Source organism: Ixodes scapularis, unplaced genomic scaffold (genome assembly GCF_016920785.2).
Source record: "Ixodes scapularis isolate PalLabHiFi unplaced genomic scaffold, ASM1692078v2 PGA_scaffold1__304_contigs__length_218370807, whole genome shotgun sequence".
Classification (NCBI taxonomy): Eukaryota; Metazoa; Arthropoda; class Arachnida; order Ixodida; family Ixodidae; genus Ixodes; species Ixodes scapularis.
Window position 1 is genome coordinate 146,938,099 of NW_024609846.1, and position 12,494 is coordinate 146,950,592.

The following is a 12,494-nucleotide window of genomic DNA, read 5'->3' on the forward strand; positions in this document are numbered from 1 at the left end:
TAAATCCTACTGAAATTCCGCTAAGTCACACGAGATGCACGATCATGTTTGATCCACCGCGCTCTCTTTAACAATCGATACTTTTCACCATGTAAACCCCGAACCGAGTCGCGCCACTTTTTTTGTTTCCGTGTTGCCTGTAACCACGACACCGCGCTCTTCCCGCGTTCTGTGCAATGCAGAATCTGGATTAAGGCTGTAATGGGAATATTGTTTCCTACGCTACGGCGCTCAAAAAATGTTCAGTTGGGCCTTCGCGTTTTTCTTCGTGCCGTGGCCTTTGTCGAATCCAAGGTGTAATCGTGGTATAGTATCGGGGACCTTAAACGTCAGGAAACCGCTTCGCTGTCCACCAACGTTCTTCTAAAGGCGCATGGCTTCTTCTGTTGTCCCCAGTGAATATCAAATGACGTCTACTGCATCTTCCAACTTCAATGTCTGCGTCGATGTCGTTAACAAAAACCCAAAACAAACGTAAAAAATGTGGAATAGTAACAATAAAAAGATGATGCCATCATGAAGAAAGTGGGATCTGTCGGAGCCAAGCGGAAGTCGGAAGGTCATCCAGGATCTAGAAGCAAACGGCCTCTTGTTATAGCCAAAACAAAGTGAATAGAGAAAAGGCATCGAAAGTGTGTACTGTATGTCATCAAGATGTACCCTGAGCATTTATTGTAACCATCAGTATGCTGTCGGATGCGTGGAAGGCGGTAACGGCCGGCACCTTTCGCCACTTGTTTTACAATATGAGATTAACTATGGGTGCTGAGTTCACCGTCGGAACCCAGGACCCCTTTCCTGATTTTCTGAGTTCTTACTACTTTGGTCCGACATAGAGGTGCCTTGTGCTTAAGCAGGCCAATCGCTTACTATTTTTTTTAACATGTAATATTTTAATCTGTATTTTTTTTATTTTCGGAAATATACAAGTTCTACTAATCGAAAGGAACGATTATTACAAGGCCGCCAAAAGAAGCATTACAGGCACTTTTTTCGATTAGTTTGCTTAATCGGTGTGGCTCATTCATCAGCATATTTTGATTATTTTATTTTCTGAACCCGGTTTAGAATATGAAAATTCCCCATGATACATTACTTTGAAATTCTATATACGTCAGCCCTGTTTTTTTTTTTAATTTCTTATTGGGCAACAGAATACTTTTTTTTTTTGTTTTGCAAAAAAGTCAAAATTATTTGGTTAGAACCCGATACACTACCTATTTTTCGGGACACCAATTCCTCAGAGATATACAATACCAAACGTATTGCGACCTTAAATAAGAGGGTTATCAGAATAGTAAGTCGTCTGCTTCATTCAAAGGAGTTGCAGTGACTTCAGAGCGACGCCGAGCTCTGATTGATTTTGATTGAAAGGATAGTGGACAGACCTCACTGCTTGATGCCGTGTTGTCCACCCACTATTTTTGTTTTTCAATCAGCCAATAGCAGCTCGGCGTTCTAACACAATCGTAACCCCTGTGCAAGATGCAGACAAACTTGCACTCCTTATTGGGAACCAATACAACTGGGGTTATTGTAATTCCACATACCAAGCTATTTTGTATTGAATTTAAAATGTTCATGGTTTTTACGTTCATTGGAAACCTTCCAACGCGCGAAAATTAGTACTATGAAAGCTTTTATATATTTCAGGGTTTAAAAATAAAAGGTGCTGAAAGCTATATATTGATTTATCTTAACAACTCAATTTATGTTATTGAGTTGTGAGATTTGAGAAGTATGTAAATATAAATTATTTGCCGCTCGGTGCTCAACGAAACGAAGCGGACTATGAAGCGTGTGGCCTCCCGCATATATAGTTATACTAGCAATGCCTAGAGTAAGTAAAAGGTGGAGCCCTATGGTTACTTTAGGCCAGCCTAACGGTACGTGCTCCTGAAGCGGATCACATACATTAGCGAGGGCAAGCGTTCCGCAGGTCTTTTTTGTTTCATGGAGCACTGTGACCTATTAGGGAATATAAAGCTTTTTTTATTGTTACCATTTTTATATGCTTACCTCTCTTTTAGCACTTGCGTTAAAGAATGATTGAATGTAGACGTATTGCACAGCAGGTCGCATAATCCCCGATTTCCCGGCTAGAAAATCAAGGCATAGCTCGGGCCTCGCAGTATAGGTGACCTCGGTGTCCGAGTCTCTTCTAAATATATCCACAAATGCTTTGTGCACTTTCTCGCCGGAGAATTGAGCCAGATTGCATATGATTTGCCAGCCGATATAATTCTCGAGAAGACGCCTATGAAACACATGTTAATGAAATTAGGCATATATCAATTATTTTAACAAATTCAGAAAAAAAACAAAAACATAAAAGCTTAGGACATAGTTTGTTTTTCAGATTGAACAAATTTTTAATATTTGTCCTTCCTAACAGGATTGAGACATGAAGGTCCTATAATATATTTAATTTTGTGAGCACACCATGTCAACTTACGCCATTTAATGAGAGCTATGGTCTGTTATGATTAGTACTGAATAATTCTTCCTGCATTTTAAATCCTTTATCACCCCTCACATGCCATGTGAGAAATATTTTTTTTTTCCTCTGGGTAGTTGCAGCTGTCACGCGGATGTGTGGCAAACCGATTCCAGGACAAAAATTGAACTCGAAGTGCATGCAAACGCGCTTGACCTGGCAATACCCAGATACGAGTTGTCATACTTAAAAATAAGTGAAATAACGTTATTTTCTGAACATTATATTAAACATACGTACTCGTTCAAGGTAGACATATAGTATATCAGGTTGGCTACTGTTTCCCCATCTATGACTTGTATTTGGTATTGTTTGTTAAATTTCATAACACCATAGGGAATATCTTTTTCCATTATTTTTAGCAATGGAAACTGGAAAAATAAAACATGTACACTTTGTAAATTAGTACCATAAATTAAACTAAATACTATCGGATAAATTACAACCCGAAATATAATTTAAGCGGTCTCGGAGCGAAGGACGATCAAAAGAAGACATGCGATGTAGGAATAAGATCACCGCGTACGGTATTAAAGGCGGGTACGCTTAGCGGAGATATAGGCATAAGAAACATGAGGGACATAGAGGGTTGTTTGAGAAATAATGCCCCTCCCTTGGAAAAAAGTTTGCGCTCTGTATTGGACTTCATCAGTCACGAGAAACGTCCCTTGCAATAAGTTTGCACTTTACAATGAACTTCGCCATTTTCGAGGAAGGGCCTGAAAAGCATGAATGTGACATAATATTTCTACTCGACAACATGCCTTTTTCAACTGCCCGTATCTCCTCGCAAAAGATTTATAAACGTGACTTGTAGCCCTATTCCACCGACCCTACTCCCTGGATTTGGCACCGTTAGAGTCAGGCACGTAGCCAGGGGGGAGGCCCATGGGGCCCGGGCCCCCCTCCAAATCTTTCATTTTGCTGGAACCTCCTCTCCCCCCTCCCCCTCATACAGCATTTTGCCATGGTCGCCTCCCCCCCCCCCCCCCCCCCCCCAAACCAAAATCCTGGCTACGTGCCTGGTTAGAGTTTTACCTGACCGCTGCATTCAAACGACACGTGAAATGGCAGAACGTCCACAGTAACAACGTCGTCATGTATGCTTTGCATGGATGATAAGAGAATTTAAAAAAAATCGCTTATCTACACGGGTTGGCAGCACTCAAGTGCCACTGGGAAATTGCAGCACGCTCAAGTGGTCTAGGTAGAAAAGTCCTAGATTTCCATTCGCCTGGGACAACTTTGTCACAGGAAGGCTCCCTAGTTCTCAAATCTCGCTCGCACATGTCTACCTTTATTAATAATTAAAACTCTCTCGTACTTTGTTTACATTAGCTTCTTATGTCTAATGCATCCTATTTTAGCGTGATATGTGTGGCGAAAAAAACACTACTTTTCCTTTGCAAATAAAATCGTGTTGACTACCGTAACATGACTTCAACGAAAATATCACGGTGTTGAATAATATAATGACGTCACGTGACAACAGGGTGTCACGTAACTCATAATGTCACGTGACACCGTAGCGTCAGAGTCACCTGATGTCATGTGATGTCACTGTGCCACGCGGCGTCACTCTCTCAGGAGTCGTCACGATGTCCCTTGTCGTGCTTGTGGATAGAACCAGCTGAGCATACAGTTTCGAGAGACGGGCAAGGCACCAGAAAAATAGGCAAACGCCGCGCGAAGTCGCCCCTTGGCCCTACTAGCGTGGCAAAAGCAGCAGGTAGCACAGAATGGGATGTGTTTGTGGGGAGGAAACTGCGGAGAAACAGTGCACACCTGTGGCCACTGGACGGCGCGAAGCGGCCCTGGGTCGTGCATGATAATAGCGTGAGTGCTCCGTGAATTTCTTACTTGTGGGGTCGACCTTCTGTGGCTACAGTGCTAATATGCTACTTTCTCAGAGCCTGTTGGAATGTGAGACGCAGTAGACGGGGCGTGTATAAGAAAACAGTTGGAATGCGGCTGCGCCGAGCAGAGCCCTCGCCCCGGCTCGCAGCAAAAGAGAACAAAAACACTCAAACTGGAAGAAGCTCAGGTGAACTGGTATTAGGCAACGAAATAAAACCTTAGACACTGTTTCATAATGCTGTCTAACGGCAGTGACTATTTCGACGTCCACCGTCAACAATATCTCGAAACTTATTTCGACGCCTGTGAAGTTACTTCTGTTAAACTTCCAAATAGTTGCTGCATTATTTCGACGTCCCGCTTTAATCCTGCAGCTGTCGCAATGGTAGCCGTATTGTGGCTTCACTCTGTTTCGTTTCTGATGGTGTCGTCGGTGTTGTGTTGACATTTCGACAAATAGTTTCGGTCTTAGTTGGCAGTGGAAATGTCTTATTCAGCGTGCGTGTGGGACAGACTCGACAGTTTATCTTTTCGTACGTGACACACCCGGTGGTGATATTCTGAGCGTTCTGAGCTCGCATCTAGGCACGCGTCTCACTTAAACTTTTTAACCTACAACAAAGGCGTGCTAAATACCCCCTGTCTTCCCTGCACGTAACAAGTGTAAGTGCGTACACTACGTAACACTGAGAAATTTGACACGCTTTTTGTGTCTTTATATCATGCAAGTGTTTGTTTGTAATTGCAGCCTCGCTTTGCACCTTGCTCCCGCCCTGTTTGAACCAGGTTGCGTGAGTTCGTTGTTTCGTGTATATTTTCTGTTTGGGTTCGTGTATAACGAGCAGGTTAAATACGAAACGATCTGGGATATCAAATAAAATGGAGTGAATGCAAACATCGCCTCCTTGATGTTTCTTAAACGGCACAAACGAACAAAGATTCTGGTGCAATTGTACGAGATACACGCATTTTCCAATCAACTGGAAATGTTAGCACACGTCATTTAGCTCCTATATCAATATAAACCACGTGAAATAAATCATGAAAAGCAGCCGAGCCGCATCTGTAACGCCTGACACAGCCAAGCAAAAACGTTGCTTTCACCCTTCGAGAAGGTTTTTTTTTTTTTTTTTTTTTTTTTGCATTGCACATCACTTAAAATGTCATAACAATAGCAGTCGACTGCACGACATTTTTTATCGGAAAATGAATGTCAAACCGCGTCGCTGCTTGCAAGCAAGATGATATTTTTTGACCGCCACCTTCGATAGCTCCCCAGTCCGGACTCCGAAGCTCGAAAGTACTAAGTTCTAAAATACGTCAAAATAATGACAAAAACTTTTTGACGAGGGACGTCAAAATGTTTTGGATGGTAAGCTCACGCCTTCGTGAAGTGGCATCACGGACGTCAAAATAATATTTTAAATTATTTTGAAAGTGGACGTCGAAATAGTCACTACCTTGCCTAAAACTCAAACTATAGACCTCTTCTACGCGGTCGCCGCCATCTTGAATCGCGGATTTTCCTGTATGCGGGAAACATTGCTTTGCTGCCGCCACGCCGCTGGGAGTAGTTCACGTTTTAATCAATACCGTCTATCATATTTGCCTTTTCTATATACTTTTACTTCTTCCAAGTCATAATGCCATGTTCTTTTTCTTTTTCCATCCCGCATACCGCATACATGGCTACAGATTTCGAACAACGAAAGTGGTATATAAACCTATCGTACGAGGCCGCCGCCATCTTGAATCGCGGAGCTACCTGTATGCGGGGAAACGTTATTTTTCTGCCGCCTCGGCACTCGGAGTAGTTCGCCTTTAATCGCTCTCGCCCATCATATGTTCTTTTCCCCTTTTCTAAATTCTTTTATTTATTTCAGGTTGTAATGCCTTGCTTTTATGTCATCTTTCATACCGGATTTGTAAACTACGTGGCTGGGAACAAGAGTAAACGAAAGTGGGCACGGGCGCCGCCATCTTGAATAGCGGAACTTCCTCTATGAGGGAAAACATTGCTTTGCTGCCGCCATGACACAAGAAGTAGTTCACATTTCAATCACTACTGTCCATCATATTTGTTTTGCATTTTTGTATACTTTTACTTGTTCCAGGTTCTAATGCCTTGCTTCCAGGTTGCAATGCCTTGCCTTGCTTACTGTAAACGACTTATTTTTCGCGGGCTCAATATTTCGCGATTTAGGTAAAAACTGAAGTTTTGAAATAAATCGCGGGTTCTAATTTTCGCGACGCGGTGAGATCTCAGCACAGATTCCAATGTGTTTACATTTTACCGGAGTTGTTCGAGGGACCTATTTTTCGCGAGTTGTAAGTGATTCGCGGAATTCACGAAAATCAGGTCTTCGCGAAAATTAAGTCGTTTACAGTATGTGGCTGGATACGAGGGTAAACGAGAAAGGCATATACCCCTTTACAAGCAGAAGCCCAGCTTAACTTCTGACTGCGCGTAAAGGTGAGGCAGACCTACCCTTCAGCCACGACGTTCGCTGTTGTCGTACAATGTTGCAAAGTGTCTCCCGCTGAAGCATACATCGCTGAGCTTTGAGAGCAAGTCGATAACTATTTTTAAAACATTGAGGTGCTCTATTCGATTGCGAAAAAGCAGACAATTAAATTAAATAGACAAACCTGTAACAAACCAAACATTCTGAAAAATATCTAGCTTCGAGGGGCATATTATAATGAGCCAGAACCTCCTTCACCTCTTCATTGCAACAAGCTATACTTTGTCTGATCCTACGATGGACTAAAGGCCAAAGCCAGGGCCGCCAGCTCCAATCACGTTCCACGCTAAACTAGGAGATGCTTAACATTGATTAGGTGTGGACGAACCATGCTCCGAATCCAAAGGCGCTGAGTCATTTCTATTCGCAACTTCAGCCCGCCGCTCGCCCTCTCGCGGACCAACGGAGAACCAGAGGAGCGGGTACGGCAACGGCGGCGGCGGCGCGGAAACGGTGGCAAGGACTGTCGGCCTTGATGCGTGAAGCCGTTTTACTGAAAAACGTGAGCGCGTTCAAATAGGAAATCTTGTGCTCCGCCTTGCAAGAGCTTTGCATGAAGGACTGGGATGTCGAATTTTGTTAGGGACTTTTCGTTTATCGCATACGCTGCGGGTTTCTACTCTTTTCTTGTGCATGACCGTCAGCTCAATCTGTGCTCAACGTGGCGACAGCAAACGGTCCCGCTAATAATGTAGAGCTCTATTGTACGGTCTACAAAAAGTCTATTCTTTGCCATAAGTAGGAGAAAACTCGTCGCGCAACGGTATGTCGAGCTATACACATCGAGAATGGGTTCGCGTTTCAAGGCAGTTACAACGAAGATGACCATTTATTCCAAGCACTTTAAAGAGACAGAATACCCGTAATTTCGTTCAGGTAATTACAAAGAGAAGAAATGCTCGAAGCATTTTAAGCGCGTCTGTGTTAGCCAGCCGTTCGTGACGAGAGCTTTGAACGGGCAGTTTTGGTGAGAGGGGTCGCAACGTTTGAAATAACACGGTACAAAAAATGTACGTGATATTAAAATATTTATTGTTGAAAAAGCAATAAATAAAATTCCTAAACACGCCGATTATGTTAATGTACAGTTTTAGCATAGCGTACGACACCCCCAAACTTCAGTTGGACGTACAGCGCAGTGACGTTCAATCGACGCTAGCAACTTTCACGAGCGGCTTGATAGCCGAATTCTACAACTTATTAAAATAGCTTAAATAAGTGTAAATGACTGTTAAAAAATGTAATTGGTGTTTTCCTGACCCTACTGCAAAACCTCGTGTTTTTTTTTTATTTTTCTGTACTTTTTGATGCGTACTTTAACTCTTTAATATGTTATATCGCACCGTCGTCAAGCCTCTCGTAAAATTTGGAGCCGTTAGTTTTACGTCAGTGCCTTGCACAGCGAATTGAAGTTTTAGGGTGTCGTATATGTGACAAGGGGTGGAAGGATTACAACCGTTTTTGTTTTTAAGAGTTAAGAGCACGGCAACGTTCTTTGTGCGCGCTGAAAATTGTGCTTCAAAGGCGCAGCGTGAGCTTCCGGGGACAATGCTACACCGCATGGTAGCCTGCAGTAACAAACTTCTTATCAGCAACCATAGAGCAGTTTGATCACGTATTGCAATACAATAAAACAGAGACGGTGAGCAGCGAGTTGTGAGCCTGTGACACGAAGACACCATTACTGCGAACGCTGCCCTTCCGAAGCTTGACGGTCACCGTTCGTGGCTCACTTTTTAGAGCACTAACGGCCAGGAAAAGCGCAAACATGATATCTGCATCACCCTCGGACATATTCTGCCACAAACAGTGACGTGGCCGGTGCCCGAAACGCGCTCGCCCACCACAACGCTTCGCAAGTTGAGGTTTCTGCAACTTTTAAATATCAGCATGCTCGTTTTCTTAACGTGCATCAACATCTTCGTCACCTGTAATATGCTCCTGTCCTGACCGCTTCGCATTTGTAGAGAAATAAATCCCTTTTAGCGCGCTGACCAGCGTCAGCGAGCAGGCGCACGGGAAATCCTGGAAAATCTATCCCCGTCTCTTCCGCCATCTTGGAACTACCGCCCCACCACCTATAGGGCGTTGGAGTTGCGAATAGTGTCGACACTGCAAACAGCATGTGTGTCGTGGCTTTCTTTGCAATGTAAAATTGTCGAGTCACTCAGTGCTAGTCGATTCGAACCACTGACCACACACCCCCATCAGTGATCCGAGATGCGACAATCAACACGTGAATCAAAGCGATATAACACGCAATTTTTTAGTCGCTCGTGATTGGACCTGGCAGACCGTACCTTTTGCCTTTAGTCCATCGTTGGGTGAGACGAAGTATAGTCCTTCGAAATTGCAAACAGTCCGCTACCAAGGTGCACGTCAGGCTGAAGTCTTCGGGGAACAGTTCACGCCGGTTATCCGCAAGAAGTACATGACCAGCTGGGCGCACAAAAAAGAAACATTCATTGGTGGATCCTTAGGGGAATGCGTTGGTATAACACTTGGAAAACGCCATACACGTCCTCCCTCGGAAACGCTAACGCTGACCCCGTCACTTTACTGTTTGGTTTTCTCTTTCGCTTCCTGTAATTTTTTGCGGCCTCTCTTGGCCTCGTTACGGGGTCAGTGCTAGCATTTCACGAGGGGGGGGGGGGGGGGGGGGGGCGTGGATGGCGTTTCGCAAGGGCCATGCTAACACATTGCCTAAGGATCCACCAATGTATATTCCTGTATTCTTTTTTCTTTTTTTTTTCTGGCGAAGCGGGCTAGGCGAGCTTGCTTCGACCCACTCTTTGCAGCACGCGGACCCGCGTGAGCGTGCCGGTTCTTGCGCCGCCTTGCGATCCGCCGAGCTAGGCGCTGCTTCGCTTCCTCTGCCTCGTTTTCCCGCCTTGTACGTTTAGCCGCAGCATCTGCTGCCCGAGGCTGCTTTCGCTGTTCACCGGTTTCCTGCGTGCGCATTGGCTTCCGCCCCGTGACGCCGCCTCCCTCTCTCCTATATTCCTTCACTACACTCCTCCTCTCTACGCGGCGAGCTTCCCTTTCCTCTGTTTTGTCCGCAGACGGACGGCGTTATCTTTTCTTTGTGATGTATAGGTACTAATGGTAACACATTATTAACACGGCTTTATTCGAACAAGCCCCGCAATCCATAGCCGAACCCAGCTTTCGTGCGCCTTTTGCTGCGTCAAAGTCTCTCTCGTCCACACGCCCACACGTCACTGAGCTCTTAATGGCTACTGCATTTCCTGGTTGATCCAGATTCGCGCACCTGAATGACGTGGCCCATATCACAGCCGAACGTGGGGCAAACGTTACGCGGCGCCAGCATCGCGCAAAATGGCAGCCCGCAGAAGCCTGTTTTGCAAGCGTGTACGCATGAACATGTTGCGGTGAAGTGAGTGCCTGCTTTTTTTTTTAAATTCTTTGCCGCTCTCACGTGCGCGACCTTTGTCTCGGGGAAACCCGGAGCGCGCTCGTTTCACAGAGCAGAGCGCCACTTTACGTCTGAGCATGTGGAGTTTTTGCCCCGTCGCGAGTTCCACAGAGGCATTCGAGCGAGAAGTTCGGCTGGCACAGGTGTCCATTCAGAGAGGAGACGAGAGCAGCATCCAGCGTTCGTTTCGCAGTTGGCCCGTCGACTTACATTGCCGGCACCTTACCGGAATTGGTAAGGTACCATGCAGCAGAATTTGTGTTATATGGTACCTTACCAAAAAAAAAATGGCTAGACTATTCAGCTATATTCAAATTAAAAACCTTTTTTTCTCCCCTACTATGTCTCCGCTGCTCTCCCGGTTTACATTTCTAAACTGTGGAGTTTGTTCATTTTCACAAAGGATCCCCCCCCCCCCCCCCCTCCCCAGGGAGGAACATGTTTTCTTTCTGGTGCAGCGCAACAGATGGGGCACTAGCAGGGTCATCGGCCTTTCCGCTAATGGCCAGCGCCTCCACTAATTTTCTAGCAAGATCGTCTGCTGTTTCTGACAGTGTTTTTATGCTGTGCAACATTGCAGTTCATTAGTGCCTCCTGAAATGGACTGATAATTGTGCTCCTGCCGGTAGGTTATTTAATGAAGCCGCGTGTTCTCTTGTTCTTTCAGTATTCTAACGGTCAGTTTGGTTCATATAGCATGTACCGCATGATAATCAGATGCCTCTAAATATTCTTACTCACATGCGGCATATTAGTGCTCACATGCGGCATGTTAGCGCCCCATTTGTTGTGCTGCGCAAGAAAGAAAAACAAAATGTCCCTAAGGCGGACAATCGATTGCTTCGGGCAAATAAATAAGAGGTAGCTCCGCCTGTTAGAAGTATAAAACCGGAGAGTAGCGGTAAACATAGTAGAGGAGGGAAATGGAGAGGTTTAATAATAATAATACGGTTGTTGTTAGTCCAGCGTTCGCAAAGTTTCTCTTAGTTTCCTTGCCTTTTTCCCCCCATGCATGTTCAGCTCATTCTATCCAGAAGCATGACCCCATCTGCGTAATTCCGACACGTGGCACGCTACTCCATGCTGTCACGTGATATTTTGACGGCACGTGACACTGTGACACCACAAAGTCACGTGACGACATGAAGTCATGCGACGTAAGGTTATCACGTAACATCAGGGTGACGTCACGGTATCATGTGATACCATACAGTGTGGGGACCCTCTCCCTGGCTCCTCCGCGCTCCGTGACCTTGCCGGTCCCTGCCGCCGCCTTTCTGTCGGGCGCTCCTTCGTTCCCTGTGACCTTCCCGTTTCCAGTCGCCGGCCTGTCGCGGAAAGTCCGAGCTCTCCGGGAGGAACGGGGCAAGCACCCCCTCACCCAGCGCTGACGTCGGAGGGTCGGCTCGCAGCAAGGTTCCCGATTGGACGGTCGGCGGGACAAGGACTTGGGAAGGTCTTAAGAGGGGGACGGAGACAAAGGAAGGAAGCTTGGGCTTGGGCGGCCGACTTCGAAAGGGACCGGTCACGGAGGCGAGCTCGGACGGCGCTGGACGCTGGCGCAGGGAGTGCGGGCACTACGTCGAGTGGCGGACTCGACAAACGGACCGGACAGCGACCCCGGACGACGACGTCCCCATGACGCGGTGGGGACGACCACCGCTGGGACTCAGAGAAGCTGCTGTGGCAGCGGACTCTCCCCCGGCCTCGCTGATGACCGTCCCCCGATCCCGAAACCCCCCAAGGCAATGAGTGAGTGAATAAACCCTTTTGCCGAGAGCGAAGTATTGCAGTGTCATATTCATCCGGAGACAGGGTTTGTGGGAATCGGAGTAGAAGATGCCCGCATAAACTGGCGCCGCAACGTGGGGCCTGATTTTTGATCAGGCAGGCATTTCGATTCTTAACCTGTTTCCGGTTGAATTGGGGCACTGTTTCGCGCTCTTTTTGGGGGTCATCTTTGTCGCGGGAGCGCCGCACGAAGTTTCGTTGCGGGAGCGCCGCACGGAGGCCCAGACCTTATTGCCTGTCTGACTAGGAGGCGCGGATTTTGACCGCTGTTTTAAGGGATTAACCCTTTTCCCCAGCCTGTCAGTAATTCGCCTATCCCCGTTACGAGAAGCGCCATGAGTATTTGCTGTTCAGCGCCCGGTTAGATGCTGGCAGGTTGATCCTGCTG

The 12,494-nt window shown here is 46.2% G+C and overlaps 1 protein-coding gene across 1 annotated transcript in view; it reads right to left on the minus strand.

Annotated features, from left to right (window-relative positions):
* Window positions 1–12,494, minus strand: part of LOC121835974 (neprilysin-1-like) — a 118,778-nt gene that overhangs the window by 79,028 nt on the left and 27,256 nt on the right. Inside the window, exons 8-9 of the mRNA XM_042290560.1 lie at window positions 2,738–2,868; window positions 2,020–2,257 (exon numbers count right to left, since the gene is read on the minus strand). Coding sequence (XP_042146494.1) covers window positions 2,020–2,257; window positions 2,738–2,868 — 369 coding nt within the window. The remainder of the gene's footprint in view (window positions 1–2,019; window positions 2,258–2,737; window positions 2,869–12,494) is intronic.